The sequence below is a fragment of the Durotheca rogersii genome (assembly GCF_024521655.1).
Source record: "Durotheca rogersii strain YMJ 92031201 chromosome Unknown GGS23scaffold_3, whole genome shotgun sequence".
NCBI classification, from domain to species: Eukaryota; Fungi; Ascomycota; class Sordariomycetes; order Xylariales; family Xylariaceae; genus Durotheca; species Durotheca rogersii.
The window spans coordinates 2399890-2419188 of NW_026251234.1; the positions used below are offsets into that span (position 1 = coordinate 2399890).

At 55.3% G+C, this 19299-nt stretch overlaps 5 protein-coding genes across 5 annotated transcripts; 4 read left to right on the forward strand and 1 right to left on the reverse strand.

Moving 5' to 3' along the window:
* The first annotated feature begins 274 nt into the window (after positions 1 to 274).
* GGS23DRAFT_553120 (dehydrogenase) lies at positions 275 to 2267 on the forward strand. The gene is made up of 4 exons (XM_051515455.1): positions 275 to 705; positions 900 to 1127; positions 1219 to 1815; positions 1883 to 2267. The coding sequence occupies exons 1-4, from the start codon at positions 414 to 416 to the stop codon at positions 1930 to 1932; spliced, it is 1167 nt and encodes a 388-aa protein (XP_051375718.1). The 5' UTR covers positions 275 to 413; the 3' UTR covers positions 1933 to 2267.
* A 432-nt stretch (positions 2268 to 2699) lies between these two features.
* GGS23DRAFT_553122 (uncharacterized protein) lies at positions 2700 to 4233 on the reverse strand. Its single transcript, XM_051515456.1, has one exon. The coding sequence runs from the start codon at positions 3805 to 3807 to the stop codon at positions 2899 to 2901; it is 909 nt and encodes a 302-aa protein (XP_051375719.1). The 5' UTR covers positions 3808 to 4233; the 3' UTR covers positions 2700 to 2898.
* Positions 4234 to 5386: 1153 nt separating this feature from the next.
* GGS23DRAFT_553125 (uncharacterized protein) lies at positions 5387 to 6596 on the forward strand. Its single transcript, XM_051515457.1, has 2 exons — positions 5387 to 5877; positions 5962 to 6596. The coding sequence occupies exons 1-2, from the start codon at positions 5776 to 5778 to the stop codon at positions 6424 to 6426; spliced, it is 567 nt and encodes a 188-aa protein (XP_051375720.1). The 5' UTR covers positions 5387 to 5775; the 3' UTR covers positions 6427 to 6596.
* A 1945-nt stretch (positions 6597 to 8541) lies between these two features.
* Positions 8542 to 11470, forward strand: GGS23DRAFT_615682 (putative glucose-methanol-choline oxidoreductase; the record flags this gene model as incomplete). Its single annotated transcript, XM_051520729.1, has 5 exons — positions 8542 to 8886; positions 8953 to 9631; positions 9793 to 9794; positions 9842 to 10646; positions 10757 to 11470. 5 exons carry the CDS (start codon positions 8542 to 8544, stop codon positions 10813 to 10815), a joined length of 1890 nt encoding a protein of 629 aa, XP_051375721.1. The 3' UTR covers positions 10816 to 11470.
* Positions 11471 to 11794: 324 nt separating this feature from the next.
* Positions 11795 to 15289, forward strand: GGS23DRAFT_553131 (fungal-specific transcription factor domain-containing protein). The gene is made up of 3 exons (XM_051515458.1): positions 11795 to 12313; positions 12394 to 13827; positions 13890 to 15289. Exons 1-3 carry the CDS (start codon positions 12186 to 12188, stop codon positions 14986 to 14988), a joined length of 2661 nt encoding a protein of 886 aa, XP_051375722.1. The 5' UTR covers positions 11795 to 12185; the 3' UTR covers positions 14989 to 15289.
* The last annotated feature ends 4010 nt before the right edge of the window (positions 15290 to 19299 follow it).

The window sequence follows — 19299 nt, forward strand, 5'->3', positions numbered from 1 at the left end:
TACTTGGACCAGGCCAGTAGGCTGATATGTTGGATCAAATATGACTGCAGATAGTGTTGTACAACTCTAGGACTCAGCTCTTTGTTAATGCTTCTTCCATCTATGCCGCGCTCCGCGTTTCCTGCATGTGTTTGCTCGTAACAGGAAAAGAATTGGAAAAATCAAATCAAATCACTAAGCAGCTCCGGATGCGAGATTGCAAAGCAATGCTCCATGATGGTAGGCATCGCGAAACTCCTCCGCTCCGCCCTTGTACAACTTCCCGATTTTGTCTCCTGTCTAGATGTCTTGATATTGTATAGTATATACACACATACATACATACACATATATATATATATATCACCTCTGTTCTTCCGTTCTTCCGTTGATAAGAGTCGTCCTGTTGTACCCTATCCCGCAGCAAGTCGCCAATGCCAGAATCCAAACTCAGGGGAAAGCTTAAGCGCCTCCTAAGTCATTCTTCGAATTCTCCCAAGACCGAAGCACCATCCCCAAAAACACCCACAACCAACGGCAGCACCAACCTTAGCAGTACCAAGCCCGAGATCAAGACAGACAACATGTCTCTCCCCAAGACCTACAAGCAGGCTGTGTTCAAGGCTCAGGGTCAGCCTTTGACCATCGAGCAGACCGAATTAAAGCTTCCGAGCAAGGGGGAGATCCTCGTGAAGGTTGACGCTTGTGGCGTGTGCTACTCCGATAGTACGTGGCCTTCCGTCTCGTATATTCGGACTCGGGGTTCGGCTTACGAGTTAGCCGTTTGCCTATTCCTCCCGCTCCTCCTATTCCTCTCGCTCCTCCTTGTTCGCCATGTAGTCCTAGGATCACGCAGGAGCCAGCACGCGGTCACTGGACATGTCCTTCGGCAGATCTATTACTAACTCGGCCTTTTACAGTGTACGCTCAATACAATGGGATGGGCGGAGGATTCCCTCTTGTTCCTGGCCACGAGATCATCGGAAAGGTCGCCGCCGTTGGCGAGGGCGTGACCGGCTGGAAAGAGGGTGACCGCATCGGTTCCGGCTGGCATGGCGGCCACGACGGCACCTGCAGGGCTTGCAAGCAAGGGTATTTCCAGATGTGCGACGCGCCTATCATCAACGGGGAGAACAAGAACGGCGGCTGTAAGTGACCGTGCTTCCTGTGTGAACCACTCCTCTACCTAACCCGTCGCGCGTATCCGCGGAAGACTAACTCGGCTGGCGCGCATCGCAGACGCAGAGTACTGTCTGATCCGGTCCGAGTCGGCCATCCCGATTCCCGCCAACGTTGACGCGGCGAAGACGGCGCCCCTCGTCTGCGCCGGCGTCACCGTGTTCAACTCGATACGCAACATGGGCCTCAAGCCGGGCGCGACGGTAGCGGTGCAGGGCCTAGGTGGGCTCGGCCATCTCGCGATCCAGTACGCGAGGCAGATGGGCTACCACGTCATCGCAATCTCGCGCGGGGCGGACAAGGAGAGGGCGGCGCGCGAGCTGGGAGCGGCCGAGTACATCGACGCGTCCAAGGGCGACCCGGGCGAGGCGCTCAAGAACCTGGGCGGCGCGTCGCTCATCGTGAGCACGGCCCGGACGGCCGAGGCCATCACGCCGCTGCTCAAGGGCGCGGGCATCCTCGGCAAGCTGCTCATCCTCAGCGTCCCCGGCGAGGTCCCCGTCGACACCTTCGTCATGCTCAAGTACGGCGTCTCGGTCCAGTGCTGGCCCGGCGGTCACTCGGGCGACTCGGCCGAGGCCATCGCCTTTGCCAACAGCCACAACATCGAGACCGTCGTGCAGGAATTCCCTCTAGACAAGGCCCAAGAAGCCTACGGTAAGCATACGTCCGCACTGTCTCTACATACGAATCCCCCCCCTGCTGACTCGAGTTTCTCCGAAAGATGCCATGTTGAGCGGCAACGTTCGCTTCCGAGCCGTCATTACCATCTAAGGGGGCCTACGACAAAAGAAGACACTGCATACAGTTGTGAAAATAAGTACGGCATGATATGGCGATAGGAGTTGAGAGATGTAGAGGTTTGTGTGTTTGTGTGTGTCGGTGTACGGGGGTAGTGTATGGGTGAAGTGTGTTGGTGAGATGTAGAGTATGGATGTGGGTGTTATCGTGTGTCCACCTATTTTTGTTTTCGTGTTGGGCGAGCTCGGCCAACGAGCACAAGCTCCCTTGATCTCGCAGTTACTAGACGAATGTCCCCCCAGATAACGGCTCGTTTGCAGATACCAAGTGTAAAAAGAATCCAAATAAAAGTTATCTGTTCGCTAAAACCAGAACGAGAGCAGATGTGTTACTCGTACCCAAGTGACAACCCTCCCGCCCAACTCCAAGACGACCGTGTGTAAGTCCCCTACCTGCTACTGCTAGGCCCCGGCACATAATACTGTCCCGTTAATCTTCCCCGGATTTTCGCACCTACCAGATACCGCGATATTGCAGAACCGACAGCAGCAATCCCCTGGTATGTTTTGCGGGAGGAATGAGGGCAGCGGGGTTGGGTAGTTTTGGAGGATGTGCTCCCTGTCGGGATCGTTCCCCGGTCCCAGCAACCCACCACGCACCTCACTACGTGTCTTACTGCCTACTGCTAGGTACATACCTAGCACCTAGGTCGGTGCTGGGTTCCCTCGCATCCCCTGTCTTTTACGTGTTTACCTGCCTACGGTATCTCGACCGGACGGGACTAGGGATAGCGCATATACGCCTACACCAGGTACCTATAAGCGATACCTGTGCAAAAAATCGAGCAGCTGACCAGGGCTCTCGTCTCCAACACCCGTACATACACAACAGGTACGTGATGGCGGAATTAGCGGGTTCGGCCTGTTACTCGTTATCGTTACCAGATCTAAATGAAGAACAATTGCTAAAAAGCACCATCCTCCTCTTCGCGTCCATGCTTCATGCCCCCTGGCTCTTCTCGACCTTGTCCATCGCCGCGTACGCATCGCCGGCCTGCTTTCGCGTCACCGCGTCCAGCGCGTCCGTGTCCCGGATGACGGCGAACCTCTCCTTCCACAGCTGCCATCGCAGCGGGCATAGTCCGTCGGTCCCTCTGAACTTGCGGCGCAGCTTGTTCGCTTCCTTCTTGGGGAGCCTCCACAGCGGGCCGGCCGTCGCGCCAGTCACCTCCTCGTCGCGCCCGTACAACAAGTGCCCGCCGTGGATGATCCACATCGCGGCCGCCTTGACCTTGTACGAGATGTCCTCGACCGCGGCGGGGTCCTCGTTCACCTCATCCGGCGCGCCCCGGATCGGCGTCATGGTGCCCTCGAGAGCGTCGACGAGCGCCCAGATCGCATACGTTTCGAAGGGGACGAGACCCAGGCCCGCGACCCTCGCCGCGTACGCCTGCATGTTGACGCGGCGCTCTTTCTTCTGCACCTCCCCGGGCGCCCGCGAGTCGTTGTCGCCGTTGAGCTTGTCGTAGAGCGTGTTGCCGAACATGGGGAATTTGGTCCATATCTCGACGGGGTTCTGGCTGCCGAGGCCCCAGTCCTCGCCCAGGTTCACCGTCTTCGGCGGCAGGTCGTGCAGCGCCTGGATGACCGCCGCTAGCCGGTCCTGCTCGGGGCTGTCGTAGGGGACCTGGCGAGCCAGGTCGTGAATGAGATCCCAGAACCACCACAGGGTCGAGCTTGCCGTGCCGTTCTTCTCATAATCCTCGATGCAGAGAGCGTCGATGGCCTGGGCGGCTTCGCGGGCCGGTGTCGGATTCTCCGGTGCGAAGGCTGAGTTGAGAATCTCAACCACGCCAGGCGCGAAGTCTGGTGCGGCTTCGTCTTCGATCTTGAGTTGCACGTGCGGCATGGTTTGATCAATCTGTTCTGCGTTCTATTCTATTCTCTCGTCCTTTCTTCTCTCTGCTCCCTAGCACTACGGGGCGGATACGGTAAGCAAGAGAAGCAGAAAGGCGATGACCCTCTGTCGGCCACTTCGAAGACGAATGCTCTCGTGGGCTGGATTGGGATTCGGCCTGGGGCGGATGTGGGAGAAGATCGTTGCAACACAGGCAAAAAGATGATGAGAAAAAAAGAGAAAGAGATGAAGAAGAAAAGAGTTGCTGTCTCCCTTTCGCTCTCATCTCCCGTTGAATCCAATGTCACACACGATCAAGGAGACCTAGCAGAAGTGCAATGGTTAATGGGCGGCATGCATGGGAGTAAAGAAAGAGGCCAACGTCTAAAAATATCCTCCATTCCCGGCCGCGCCAATGACGTGGTGCGCCGACCAGTTGGGTGCTGGCGGACGCTATTCAATATGGGCAAAACAACAGCTCGCCGTGCCGTCCACCTACCTGAGGCGCACAATTTCCTGGCCTGCCCCGAAGACACGAGGCGAAGGTGAGCGGGTTGTCTATTAAAAGCCCAGGGTGCCACTTCGAAACCGCGCCACCATACGAGCCTTATGAGTATCTCTTATGCTTATACCTACCCGTTGTATTTCGAGCTTCGCATCCCGGGCGGTGCCACGAACGCGAACCGTCGAATTTCGTTGCCTAAATTCCCAGTTACAGGTAGGGTTCAGTACCGAACCCCTGGGCCTTTGCCCCTCGGATTACTCACCTACCTGAAGTCCTCATTCCAAGGTACGGTAGGTACATAGGTAGGTATCTCGAGGGGCTACTTGGAGTCGACTACCTACCTAAGTACCTAAGGTACGCGCCTAAATACCTACCAACGTATTCGTTGCAAGACGTTAAAAGGAGGCGCCTAACCTCGGTGCCTACAGGTAGGAAGAGGGACCTAATCTACCTGTTGCTTGGCGCTATCAGGTCTGTAACCTAGGTCTGGTTAGGTACCTCTTCCTCGACACGGCAAACCTCTGCGTACCTACCTACCTAGACATACCTCCCTGCTCACTCCGAGTTCACACGTCTCTCATGGATTCGGGACGCAGATATCGTAGCTCCAGGCAGCGGACATGTTAAGAAGAGGTACCTCCCGCAGGTAGGTAGGTATGTACCTAAGGAGGGACGGCGAGATGACGAGGGAGATGCACGATAATTTACGGCCTTGTCGGTAAGGGGTGGTAGGTTGGTAGGTATTGATAACTGATTGTCAGTTTATGTCTGCCTGCTTGCGTGCTCTTGTCGATAGATCTCACCTACGCCCACCTCAGGGACTAACAGCTGATGCAAATAGGTACGCCCAGGACACAGGCGGCGTGGTGGCACGGAATCCATCTCTCGCCCTCTCTCTTGCCCTCGAATCCTGCTAGCGTCGGTTTGCGGCCGCACGCCCGTTTCAGGCCTCGAGATCATCGGATCCTTCACCTCGCCCGCCACCCCTTGGAGCCTAGAGGTATCCGCCCCGACGTTCTATGTGCACTCTCTTTGCTCGGCCGGAACCCCCGTCTCTCTCGTGACGGCTTTGTAGAAACAGGGTCTCCGGTCGCCGATAGATGGATAGGAGATTCCCTTCATTGACCATCTCGGGTAGCCTACACGGCCACGCTGACTGCAAGTCCATACAGAGACGAAACATCGCTACTCTCCGTACTCATTGCTAGGATGGAAAACCTAGGAACGACCGGTCGGTCCTTGAAGGGGCTTCGAGGGCCCGGCGACAGGTATATATCTATCCATCCCGATCGCCTTCATATGAGACCCGGAGAACGACCAAGCACAACTCACAAACCAACTTGACCTTCGAGTCAATCTACAGTCCTTTCCTCTTGACCTCACACTCCTTTATCCAAGTGCATAGTCACTTCTTACTTTCGTTTATACTGCTAGACAGCATACCCTCGCTTCTCAACCCAAGAACTTGAGTCACCATGGTCGGCGTTACTAACATCCTCACCCTCCTGGCGGCTACCGCCGTCATCGCCACCCCCGTGCCTAACGAGGAGTTCTCCCTCGAAGCCCGCGCTGGTCAGGTACGGTGCCGCCTCAACCGCCCGAGGCTCCCCTCGGCGGCGACGCCCCTTCCGGTCTCCGTACTAACGTGCGCCGACGCCTAGTCCTATATCTGCCGTGGTGGCCTCACCAACAAGGGCGAGCTCTTTGGCGAAGTCAGCCAGGACCGCGCCATCGGCTTCTTCCGCAATGCGAAGACCAATACCGGCGCCAGCGGCTACCCTAAGGAGTTCGACAACAAAGGCAAGGTCATGAAGTTCGCCAAGGGCTGCACCAAGGACGTCTGGGAGCTTCCCCTGCTCTCAACCAACAAGCCCTACGCCTTCAACTCGAAGAAGGCGGGCAACCGCCCCGGGCCCCTGCGCGTCTACTACACTAAGGACCTCAAGTTCTGCGGCATCGGCAGCAAGCCCACCCGCGAGGGTCTCGGCAACCCGCACAACTGCGAGTTTAAGACCAAGAGCCCGGCCAAGTCCAAGCCGAAGCCGAAGCCAGCCCCCAAGCCGGCTAAGCCCCAACCCACCAAGCCCAAGACTAAGAAGCCCAAGACCAAGAAGCCTAAGGCGTAGAGGCCCAAGGCGTAGAGGTCCCAGGCGGACGAGTCTAAGGTCATACGTATCCGAGGCATAGAGTGCTCTCGCTGGTGGAACGGGCGGGTCGCCGTTTCTTGTACGACTTATTTTTACTATCACGAGCCGGATGACACTACAGGGAGGGTTGGGTATATAGAAGGAAAGGGATAAACTGTATATATATGTGTATATGTATTGCATTTCAAGCCCTGTATATATATCTTCCACCACGTCAACCTTGTTACGGACGAACATGCCCCATTGTTATTCCTAGTCTCCTCTCGGGTTTTCACGGCTGTTTCGAGACCTGTGTGTGCAAGGCACGCGACGCAGAACCCACGCGATTGTCACTACGAGAATCTACCCGACGCATGTAAGATGAAGGCGGCAACGCCATGGGGTTAAGCCTGTCGTTCGCCAGCGCCGCATGCGTCGTGCAACAGAGGTAACCTACCTCGCTTGCGATCGGCTGGGCGCCCTCTCCCCCCTTTCCCGGACCCCTGGATTGGTAATGCTGGGCGCATGGCAGTCAGGGATGGGAGTGCTTCTAGAAGCGCAGCTGCACGTCGAGTCTCGATATGCTTACCCTTTTTGCCCAGCCCGCGTCTACCTCTCTGGCTTCCCATTGGGTGCGCTGACGAGATGAAGGCCAGAGAGAGAGGGAGAGTGGGAGTCTAGATTCGAGGACCATGAATTCGGGAATCTAGTGCCGGTCCCCGTCCTATCGGCTCGCAATTATCCGTATTACCAGCTTGCCGGGTGTATATAGCCCTGACCCTGCCACGCTGCCTGCCGGGGAGGGATCCACCAAGGGTAAGTATTAGTAGTTGAAGTATTAGTAGTTGAGATTCGGCCCCGGGGACGGACGAGTAGTCCTAGATGCCGTGCTCCAAGGAAAAGGGTGTTAACTACGCCGCTCATGTTATCCCAAGGAGGATTCGGGGCGCAATAATATGTCAAATAGCTCAAATCTATACTGAATGCGGTAGTCCGAGTTCTTGCTTCTCCTATTTGACACCTCGCCTATCTTACCCCATGCCCATCCCGCATGGCGTAGAAAGCACGCGCCGCATAAATAGTCTGTTCCTGAGGGCTGGTAGTAGTTCTATGAATAGTAGGAGGCCATCACCACCAACTATTGGCCTCTAGACTTAACATGGCACGATTATCCTTCCTTCCATAGCCCAACCTGCTATCGAGGACTTGCGTTTGCACTTTACAAGATACATCCTAGTAATCTTCGTTGTCAGGAATGCGCCATCAACGATGGCTTTGAACATGGCCCAGTTGCTGTACCACGGGATCTACCGTCGGCGTGTATTACATGCGTGACCTAGGGGGCAGCATAGTTGATTTTTTCGTGTCTCGCCTCCTCGCGTGATGGACGAGGAATCCTGCCATGCCAACGCCAAAAAGTCTGGTGCCCTCCATATTCAGCCTCCGAAATAGGGCTGAACGCTGCGCATGATTCGCGACAGCCTCAGCTAAACGACGTTAAGCCCCAGCTGAGAAGAAGTCAGACACGGCCCGGTCTATACGACAATCCTCTCGACGTTCAGCAGCGGATAGGGCATCGCGTTCTCAGAATTATGAAGTCACATCATCGTCCTTCACACCCCTTGTTGACGCGGCGGGATTGCGTCTCCGCGGGTGCGAGCAGGTCGGCTATGGTTTTTACAGCCACCTAGGGGCCAGGTGAGTCAACAGAGGCCCTAGAGTCTTACGTTTACGGAAGCTATTGCTAGTCTAAGGCAAGGCCGAGTTGAGGAAACATAGGACGAGAGAGCTGGCGTGTCTCCCTCAGTTAACGATCCCTCCCATTATCGAAACGAGGCGAAGAGTTGGAGGCTTCCCAATAGTAGTTGGGTGTGATTACCACTTCGGACTATTATGTATGGAATCGTGATCGCCCCCTATTAAGCTTCAGTAGAAAGATTATAAAAGGAGGCTTTCAGACGTTCTAATCATCATTCTAGAGTCAGGGAACCACCGTCATCACAGAATAGTCATTCATTTGTACTCTTCTGCTTTCCCGTTTATTTCCTTGCTACCCATTTCATTTGTACCCATAGCCAATATCTTCACTCGTTTGCGAAGCTTTGAGTCGGCATCATGCTCAAACCCGCCTTTCTTACGGCTCTCTTCGTGAGCTGGGCGCTCGGCGGCCCGATAAAATTCGATACACAAGGACTTACCGGATCATCCTTTGGCATTCCTGGAGACGACGCCACCTACGACTACGTCGTTGTTGGTGGCGGAACCGCTGGTCTCACTATAGCCACACGGCTAGTCGAGCAAAAGGCCGGCAGTGTCGCCGTCGTCGAAGCGGGCACATTCTACGAACTCGGCAACGGAAATCTCAGCCAGGTGCCGGCTACCGACTATGTGTATGTTGGCAAGAGTCCCGACGACTGGCAGCCGTTGGCCGACTGGGGATACGTGACAACTCCTCAAGCTGTAAGTGGCAGTTGTCTAACACACACACAAGCCGTGACGAATCTAACTGTTCGGGTTGTCACATAGGGTGCCTACGGTGTCTCTATACACTACGGTAGAGGCAAGATGCTCGGCGGGTGTTCAGGTCGCAACTATATGGTGTACCAACGCCCCAATAAACAGGCTAGCAAGATGTGGGCGGATGCTGTTGGCGACAGTAGCTACGAGTTCCAAAAGTTCCTCCCTTATTACCGGAAGAGCGGGAACTTCACTCCTCCCAGGAACCGCCTACAATTCGACAACGTAACACTCCAGTACGACGCCCAGGTGTTAGCCGAGAACAACCGAAACGGTCCCCTTTCTCTATCGTTTGCCAACTACGTGCATGCGTTCGCTACGTGGGCGAGCCAAGGACTTAAACAAATCGGTATTAACCCGCGAGATGGGTTCCAGAGCGGCGAGCTTCTGGGGCACTCTTACAACATATTCACGATCAACGCCGATACTATGCTGCGAGACTCCTCGGAGACGTCCTTTCTTCAAAAGGGCCTCGAATACCCTGAATTGACCGTCTACCACCTAACTCAGGGCAAGCAAATTCTATTCAAAGGAAAAAAGGCTGCTGGCGTTCGGGTTGATACTATGGGGACGCAATACACGCTATCTGCACGCAAGGAGGTCATCGTATCAAGCGGAGTCTTCGGATCGCCACAATTACTGCAAGCTTCTGGTGTTGGCCCAGCAAAACTACTCAAGGGGTTAAAAGGTTCGCATTCATACCCCTCCCCAGAAGGCACTGCACCCAGCTCGGTCTGAAGTCTCTGCCTACACGAAAGTAACCCGTTTGTGCTAACCTTCCGACAGTAAGTACAAAGCGTACTTCCACGACGCAGCTATCTATACCTATATACGCTCGTTCGCGAAGAGAAGTACTTATCTCCCACCTGGCGCTGGGTACTAACGATGACTCTCGCAGATCCCCGTCGTCGCGGACCGACCCGGCGTTGGGCAGAACATGCAGGACCACATCTACTTCGGGGTGACGCACCGGGTCAACGTGCTGACGACGTCGTCGCTGCTGGACCCGGGGTTCTACGCGGCGCAGACGGAGCTGTTCGTGAACGGGGCGGCGGGGATGCTGACGAACCCGAACACGGACATGCTCGGGTTCGAGAAGCTGCCGGAGCGGCTGCGGCGGGGGATGGCGCCGGCGACGGTGCGCGCGCTCGACGCGCACCCGGCCGACTGGCCCGACGTCGAGTACGTGACGCTGGGGAGCTACCTGGGCGAGGGCAACCACTCGCGGGGCGCGGACCCGCACGACGGGTTCAACTACGCGTCGCTGGCGGTGGTGCTGGGGGCGCCGCGCTCGCGCGGGTCCGTCGCCATCACCTCGCGCGACACCGCCGTCGCGCCCGCCATCAACCCCAACTTCCTCGTCGACCGCGCCGACGTCGACGTCGCCGTCGCCGGCTTCAAGCGCGCCCGCGAGTTCTGGCAGACCGACGCCATGCGCCGCCTCGCCGTCGGCCGCCGCCCCGGCGCCGCCGACGAGGCCTTCCCCGGCCCCCGCGTCGCGACCGACCGCCAGATCGAGGACGCCATCCGCAAGAACTTCAACACCATCTTCCACGGCGCCAGCACCTGCGCCATGGGCAAGCCCACCGACCCCATGGCCGTCGTCGACCCCCGCGCCCGCGTGTACGGCGTCGAGGGCCTGCGCGTCGTCGACGCATCGGCCTTCCCGTTCTTGCCGCCCGGCCACCCGTTGGCCACGGTCTGTAAGTGCTTTTTTTTTTCTTTTCCTTTTTTTTTGGAAAATTCTTTTTCGTATCGTCACATAAGCCACGATTGCTTCCTTAGATCTGTGCTAACGGGACCGCTCGTTCAGATGCCTTGGCGGAAAAGATCGCTTGCGACATCTCGAGGAACTGCCCCGAGCTGAGATGATAAGCATCGTGGCGCGCGCTTATGCACCTGTGTCTGGCATGCAGGCGCAAGCATGAGCGGACGTGGATCGTGCATCTTTTTTCCCTGTTTGTTTTACCTCGCAGTTTGGCCCTCTTCTTTTCCCCAGGGCGGGCTCGTCGTATTTGTATGATCGTGTATGAATTTGTAAGGTCTCTGTATCAGTAGCGCGGGTTCTCACACTTGGCATCCTCAGGGGGCGGTTTGGCAAGTTCCACACTCACGGCGTGTTGTGTTTTCGAATACTTAGATGGACGGCCGTTTTGGGATATTTATGGACTGGTAGAAGAAGAGCCCGGCAATTCCGCATTACACACTCCTAGCTCAGCGCTTCAATTTCTCAACTATCTGCCTTGTATACCTATCGTTTCTCATCCCGCGTATGTATATGCACTCATCCTCCATGTCTCGAGAGTTGTTGTTGCGTGATAGGCGGGAGCAGCTTCGGGTTTCACCAGGACGTCTCATCTCTCTTCTGTCGTCTTCTGCGGTAAGCTGACTAGAGCAGTTGAGCAACCAACCTCGAGTCCCTTCGGGTTCTGCTCCCTCTTCTCTCTTCCCGTGCGGCTTATAATCCGCGCACGCCTATCCGTGCGCATGCAGACCCATCTAAGTAGGCGTTTATAAGAGCGTCTGGGCGTTGGTTCGTTCTTCGAAAGTAGCCGTCTGGTGTGAGTGGATATAGTAGATAAGAGTGCCTCAGAGCCATACGCAGTTGGCGCGCAGTCCCCGACCCCTGACGGCGCAGCGAACGATGCTTATCTCGAGCCTGCAAGCCCCAGATTTTCGCTTGAGCCCCACGACGGGATCATGGACCCATTCCCAGGATGTTATCGAGCTCGTCGGCCCTGTGGCGGGCCAATGAGCGCTAGGTCATTGCCATGTGTGCGCCATCACGTCGCTTTTACCAAGAGGAGGCGTCGTGATTCATGGAGCCACTAATAAGGGGGAACCGGCTTGCGACCTCTCTCCCTCCATCTCTCTCTCTCTCCACAGCATGCCAACCGTCAACTTATATCGCCATCTACGTCGTCTACACGCCTCCATCCGTGCGTGTCTACGCCCCTACGTAACTTAGCACCCTCGTCAACGCCCTTCGACCTGCCAATTGGTCGATTCTGCGTCTACCTGGACTGATCTAAATTCCTAGAGATCGGTAGGGTCGGTCCACTCCGCGGCAGTTCCCGGGGATCGCTGTTCTTAGGTCAGATCCATGTTCACGAATCCTTAGCCTGCATGCGCCTTAAAAAGTCCCGCCCTCTCGCTTGTTTTTATTACGCTCGCCTTTCCACTATACACATCTATTCTAGAGCCTGTGCCACCTGGGCGGGCGCCGCAACAGATAAATTGCTATGGACGGGTCCGATCTATCCGACTTGCAGTCCCAGAAATCAGATCGCGCCGCTCCTCTGCCCCCTGTCAAGAAGAAACAAAGGAGGGGCGGAGACGCCTCCATTCAGAAGCGTCGGTGCGTTAGTACGTATGTGCAAATCTTCCCCCGCCAGTCTCTCTGTCTGTTTGCCGGTGGAGAGAGGACCGAGGCTGATACGGTTTCTCCAGTGCCTGTATAGCCTGCCGGCGGCGGAAATCGAAATGCGACGGCGCCCTCCCGAGTTGCGCTGCGTGCGCGAGCGTCTACGGCACCGAGTGCGTCTACGACCCCAATTCGGACCATCGGCGAAAGGGCGTCTACCGAGAGAAGATCGACAGCATGAAGGCGCGAACCTCCACCCTCCAAATCCTCATCGAAGCCATACTCAACGCGGAAGAGGACGATGTCCCCGATATCGTCAGGCGGATACGGACGTGTGATAGCTTGGACGCCGTAGCGGAGTCGATACTCAAACAAGACTTCGCCGACGAGGCGGCCGAGGATGGGGACCAGGTAGACGGCGACTACACCACCGATATGCCCGTCGAAGGCGAGAGGGATCTCGCTCGGAAGATGGGCGAACTGCGCGTCGAGAACGGGTCGACGCGCTTCATCGGCGGCACGTCGCACCTCATACATTGGGACATTCACGGTGCTCCCAATCCGGAATTTGTGCCCCAAAGTCCCTCCGCCGCCGATGCTGACCCTGTAACCAGTTGGTCTGGAGTAACAACAAGCGCGGAAGATGTGAAGCATCTCCTCACTATGTACTTCAACTGGCACTACCCTTACTTTACGACCCTGTCCCGGAAGCTGTTCTATCGAGATTTCCTCAGCGGGCGATCTAACATCGGGCCCAACAAGACCGCGTATTGCTCGCCGTTGCTGGTCAACGCCATGCTTGCCCTGGGGTGTCATTTCAGTGACGCCCCTTGCGCCTACGCCACTGTCGGAGACAGCTGGACCAAGGGCGACCACTTCTTCGCGGAAGCCAAGAGGCTGATCGTCGACAACGACGAGTACGAAAAGCCGCGACTGGCGACGGTCCAGGCCTTGGCTCTGATGTCCGTTCGAGAGGCCGGCTGCGGTCGGGAGGCCAAGGGATGGGTTTATAGCGGGATGAGCTTCAGGATGGCGCAGGACCTGGGGCTCAACCTCGATATCGGTGGCATCAGGAGCGACAATGAGAACCTGGATGAGCAAGAGATCGACGCGCGCAGAGTCACGTTCTGGGGTTGCTTCCTGTTCGACAAGTGCTGGTCGAATTACCTTGGTCGACTTCCGCAGATACCGAAGAATTCCTATAGCGTCCCCAAGTACGACGTCTTCCCAGACGAGGATTCCGAGGCCTGGTGTCCGTACACCGACGCTGGCTTCGACGAGTCTGCGAGGCAGCCATCACGGACTCGCACTGTTGGCCTCCAGCTGTCTAAGCTGTGTGAGATCAGCAGCGATCTCCTGCTGTTCTTTTACCACCCAAACCACATAGGCCGGTCAAGCGGCAAGTCGGTCGAGCTGAAGAAGCTTAGCGAACTACACAGACGCCTCGAGGACTGGCGGAAAGAGTTGCCCAAGGAGCTCGAGCCCAAGGAGGGACAATTACCCAATGTCATCCTCGTGCAGTGCGTTGTCTCGTTTCTTCTCATGTATAACCCGTTACTAATAGGCCGACTAACTGCTATAGTATGTTCTTCCATCTTCAATACATCCATCTGTTCCGGCCTTTCCTCAAATACTCCCCCACGACGTCGCCCTTACCACTTCATGTGTCTCCGCGGAGAATATGCACCGCAAACGCGGGCGCCATCTCTAAACTGATGCGTCTGTATAAGAAGTTGTATAACTTGCGCCAGATTTGCAATATTGCGGTATACATGCTACATTCCGCATGTACCATACATATCTTAAACCTCCCCGAGAAAACGGCGAGGCGGGACATCATCCACGGCGTGAAACACCTTGAAGAGATCGCCGAAGATTGGCTCTGTGGGCGGCGGACCCTCAGCATCATCAGCGTCCTCGCCCGCAAGTGGAACGTCGAGCTTCCAGACGAAGCTTCCCATGTTCTACGACGTACGGATGAGAAATGGGGCACTTTCAAGACATCTGATGTCCCCTCTCCCCGGTCTCATACAACTGCATCCTCGTCACCCCTAACCAATATCACATCAACACCGCCGCATACGAACACTGAACAGCCCAGCAATGCTGCCCTCGCTACTGAAAGTACTGCCCCCACTGCGCCCTCGATGGCTGCTTCGGCGTCAATCGTTTCTTCTTGCATAATCGATAGCGTCGCCCCATCCCCCTCCGATTTCCAGCCTGACACACAATCGTTAATCGACAACGTAACCATCATGAGCAATACAATACCACTGGACACGGACTCTGGGCTCACTACCCCCGAGTGGCAGCAGCCTCAGAGAACCCCAACGATCCTCAACTATCCCCGGAGTTACGCCTCGACACCCGCCACGAGGCCTAACCGCTCGCCACATAACGTCGGGCGAAGCCGAGGGTCTAACCCGACGACCTATGCGGTAGACGGCCAAGACTGGTACCTCAAAGACGGCGTCAACTGGCAGTCGAGTTTTGACGCGTGGAATATGGGAAACGGTGCTTCCGGGATAAACGTATCCGACCCATCTATGTTCATATTCACGTCCAACGCGCAGCCAAACAATGCTGGACGCCCTCTACCTGCTCCCATGGACTTTAACTTCGAGTCTCTGGGCAACCTGAACACCTCCGTGGACGGATGGGACCTACCTCATTTGGAGTAGTAGCCCCAACGGATCGATGTTCTATGTATACCGAATCGCCCATTCTACGCTCTACAGGCTCTTTTCTTCGACAGCGCTATCGACTGTGCGCAGGACCATTTACAGTCAGCTCTAGGGACACTAAGGGTAAGGAAGGTTGGCATGCGTAGGAATTAGAGTCATGGGAAAATACGGCGTATATAACGGCTCTGGTGCGTATTACCGGCCTCGTTTGAGCATCTAAATCACCATGATTTATTAGACATTATTTTCTGGACGCCTGATATGCCTCCCTCTCTGCTCCCATAAATGGTTAGCCTTACGGACTCGCTAGAGCCATACGTGATACGTGACATTGATATGCGTGTATTGAGTGGAGTAGGGATGCTGCCCGTCCTATTTTTTGGTGGAAGTAGCCGAGAAGATGAAGCCGAGTAGTTGGCTCGGCCATTACGATACACTATAGAAGAACGATACTATGGTATTGTCGAGAGGAGCACCTTTACCCATTTCTACACTGCTTCACTCACCACCAACGATTATCATTCTCACCGCGCCTCAGTTTGACCACGTCTAGTACAGCTATAACTGACGCTTACTTCACGATATTGTGTCAGCTACCATCCCCTTCGATCGACGAGAAAGCCATGCTCGTAGTTCGAATGACTCTCTGCGAAGTCCTACCTTCTTTACCCGGTACCCAGAGTAGGCCAAGATGGTTGATGATAGAATGAATCCTGGATTCCATTCGTACATTATAATATTTAAGCGTCACAAGTAGAGTGAATGACCACCTTGGATACCTATGAAACAGCTATCCCCGGGCTTGTATCGAGCTGATTTCTAACCAAGTATTACACAATCCCGACACAGTCTCCAGCAGTAGTTAGAAATCGACTCGGTTCTCGAACCCGTTACCCCTGACCCCTATTTACCATCGTAGAACTCCAGGTTATGGCTAGGCTCGATGTAGTGTGGATCGTCGTAGTTGCCGCTTTATATAATCGTCCACGTTTCGTCCGAACAACCTCAGTGGTGGATACGCGGATTCTCAGAAGAGCTATGGAGTTACTACTCGTATCCTGTTGCGTGCGTTGTAGATCAGACACGGAGTCGCGGAACCGTGCAGGGCAGTTACCACGAGTGAGGATGCGGCTAAATCAGAACATCGACCTACAAGAAGCACAGGCATAAAGCCACGTTTTCCGCCGTTGCATGTGGTAACGGCTACCCCAGACTTCATAGACCACTCCCGTGGTATGCTAAGTGACAGATCAGATACCGAGATCAGGGAAGAGGCCTGTAGTTGCGATACGGGACGAAAGTGCGAGGTTTATCGCTACGCCAGACCATTGGTGCTTTGCATAAAGCGAGTCATTTCGTATAGTTCGTAACAATTGACTCCAATGTGTCCATCAAACAGAGGCCATGCTCGAAATGATTCCCGTCAGTATAGATACCAAAAAGTAAAATAGCAGCAGAAAAGGAAAAAGTAATTTTTAATGAGCCTTAATTCACGGCAGCGACGTGAAGTTTTATGCTAGTGAAACAGGCCAAGCAGTGCTCTAACCAAAATATGTAGGTACAGCGATTACATATCATAACAGCTTTAAGAAGCGTAATAAGATAGTTAACCCAAGTCTTACATATTATATAAAGAACAGCCAATGCATAGATACACTGATAGAAGCACCTGCATTTCATCCTCGTGTTGACCAACAGGTCAACATCTGAGATTCTGCAAACCACGGCCATCGCTCTAGCGCCAAGGCGATGGCGGCGTCCGAGTGCATCTGCTTCAGTCGCATATGAAGGTGGAAAAAAAGAGTCGTGACAACCAAGAAGTCCAAGACCGCCCAGGAGCGGCATAAGAGCGCCCAATACAACCGAGCTCCACCCCCGGATTTTCGGCAATCCATGAACACCCGGGGGGGGGGGCGGGGGTTAAGCAAAGGAACGCGGTGGGTCTCGACATGCGGAAAGAGGTCAAGGGCTAAGGAGACGAAAGCTTCTTTGAACGGCTTGATATATGGGGAGGGGATGTGAATACTGGGAGGGACGGACGGACGGACGGACGGATTCAGGGGATAGTTGGCGTAGTCAGATTTACTCTCGGTCGTACGGTATTAGTACTACTCACGGAGGAACACGGCCACATGACAAAGAGGGACTAGGTTTCTCCAACCTGGAATTTTCCGAGCGGGTAGGCAGAAGGCGGGAAAGATATGGCCTGTCTGCCTACGTGTTACCGACAGACGTAGGCGCGGACTTGGGGGTAGCGGGTGGCGCGATGCTCGACTATCACGACAGGTCTGGACCGGGCCGCGTCTATCTTATGATGGCATCTACCAATGCTCTTTTTAGGGGGGGGGGGGACTCCGTGAGTCAGAGCCTGGGAGGGAGGCAGAAAACCGGGAGGGGAGACTGGGACAGGAGGAGGGGACGGAAGAAGTTTCACTACTTCGGCTTTCCCTGGCTCATCCATCAATCGACTGACTGGCTTAATACGCTTGTGGAGACTAATACCTAGGCCACCCCATCGAGGGCATGACAGCGGCAAGCGATAGACCGCTGTCGATACTGACCGGGGCACCCAGAAGAGAGTGTTTAGGGAAAGAAAAGAAAGGAGGGGGGAGGGGCAGGTGAGTCGCCACGATAGTCGAGAGATAGTGATTGCCGATGATCTAGGATTCAGACGCGGAGGCACGCCGCCGCCGGGTCGGTTGCGGTGGATGTGGCACGCACCGTTCTCCACCGCGCGCTTCAGCACATCGCCACATGACCGCCAAGCTCAACCTCTGGAGAAGGGAATGGGAGGGAACGCATCACGGTATCGTCTGTATCCGGGGCATTACGTTATGGAGGAAGGGACCCTAGCTGCGGGGGCGCTTATTTCGTCTAGAGTACCTAGGTTAGGCAGGTAAACACGTTGAAGAGAACTCTTTATTTTCATCATCTCTTCTTTTTTCTACGGTTCGGGGCCTGGAAAGCTCCGAGTTTCACCAAATGAGGGCGGCCAAGATCCTGCCAGCCACCAGGGTGCAATCATCCAACGGCAATCTTTTCTCGAAAGGGGTCGGTTGTCGGGGCGTCTTATAAAGGGCGACCCCGGATCGAAGGGTGGAGGACCGCTCCGGATTGGCAAAGGCCGCGCTCTCGTACAACTAATAGGCCGGATAGCCTCAATCTCTCGTCGAGCTCGATTGCAATCTGGGGAAGGCCGCTGTACGCCTACGGCATTTGGTATATTGCAATGCAAATCGCTTCTTCTTTCTTGCATGTTCCGCCCTGGATCGCTGCCTATCGAATGGCACCAGCATGGATCACCTCGGAGGGACAGTCCGATTTGGGAGCAGGCCAACCATTCCTAGGGTAACATTCCGTTTGTAGATCGGCTTCTGCGAAGGGCTGGCGTGCCTCTGAGCCCGCCCATCCTACGAAATACCGAACGGAACATCGGGAACGTGAAGCCCTGTGGAGGGTCTGCGAGCATACCACACCACGTCGCACTCGTACAATCTGGGGAGGCTTTGGACGTGGCCTAACAAACGCCGTACATGGCTGCAGGCACGAGTGCTAGCTAGCATGTACGTCGAGATGCCGTCCCATCTACGTATCCTGGGCGTGTCTCAAGTTCTGATGGAGCTCCCATGCGCCAGTCTGCTCTTCCGCTGCATCTTTTAGATGCGGTACCGCCGAGTTGACAGCACATGCGGCCGTCAATCATACATATTGGGTGCTTGCCATTAACCTAGATCACCCAGAGGCCGCAGATCACTTCCTACACGAGCCTTTACTTGTGTAGTTTCAGTACTTAAAGCCTGGGCTATAGACTTTCAGTTATTTGGAGGTGCTGGGTCTGAAGGGGGGAGGGCGCGAGCAACCACCGAAGCCTTCGGGAGACGTCTTTGACGAATCCGTCCCTATTGGGACGAAGTCGTGCGAATAGAGACCCCTGAGCGCTGACGGTCCGGTCCATCAGCACCAGTCCGTGCCAGCATGGACGCACACCCCAACCAACCCCAAAAAGGAGACCGACACGTGGTATCAATCTATTTTGTTCCTTTCCCCCGACTTGATCGTCACGGGAGAGATGCCGCAAGGGCATTGAGGGAGGCAACAACATCTGAGACTGCGGCGTGTCGGTCACATAACAGAGGGCGGCCCTTAATCGTCGAGGTAATCTAATCTTGTCGATACGGCTTCCGCAGTCTCACCACCCCGGTTTCCATTAGACGTGCCTGAAATTGCCCAGGAACTCGCGGCGTTCTGTAAGGCACGTATATCGTAGTACAATCTACCTGGGGAGCTTTGGAGGGGGATTTGTTACTG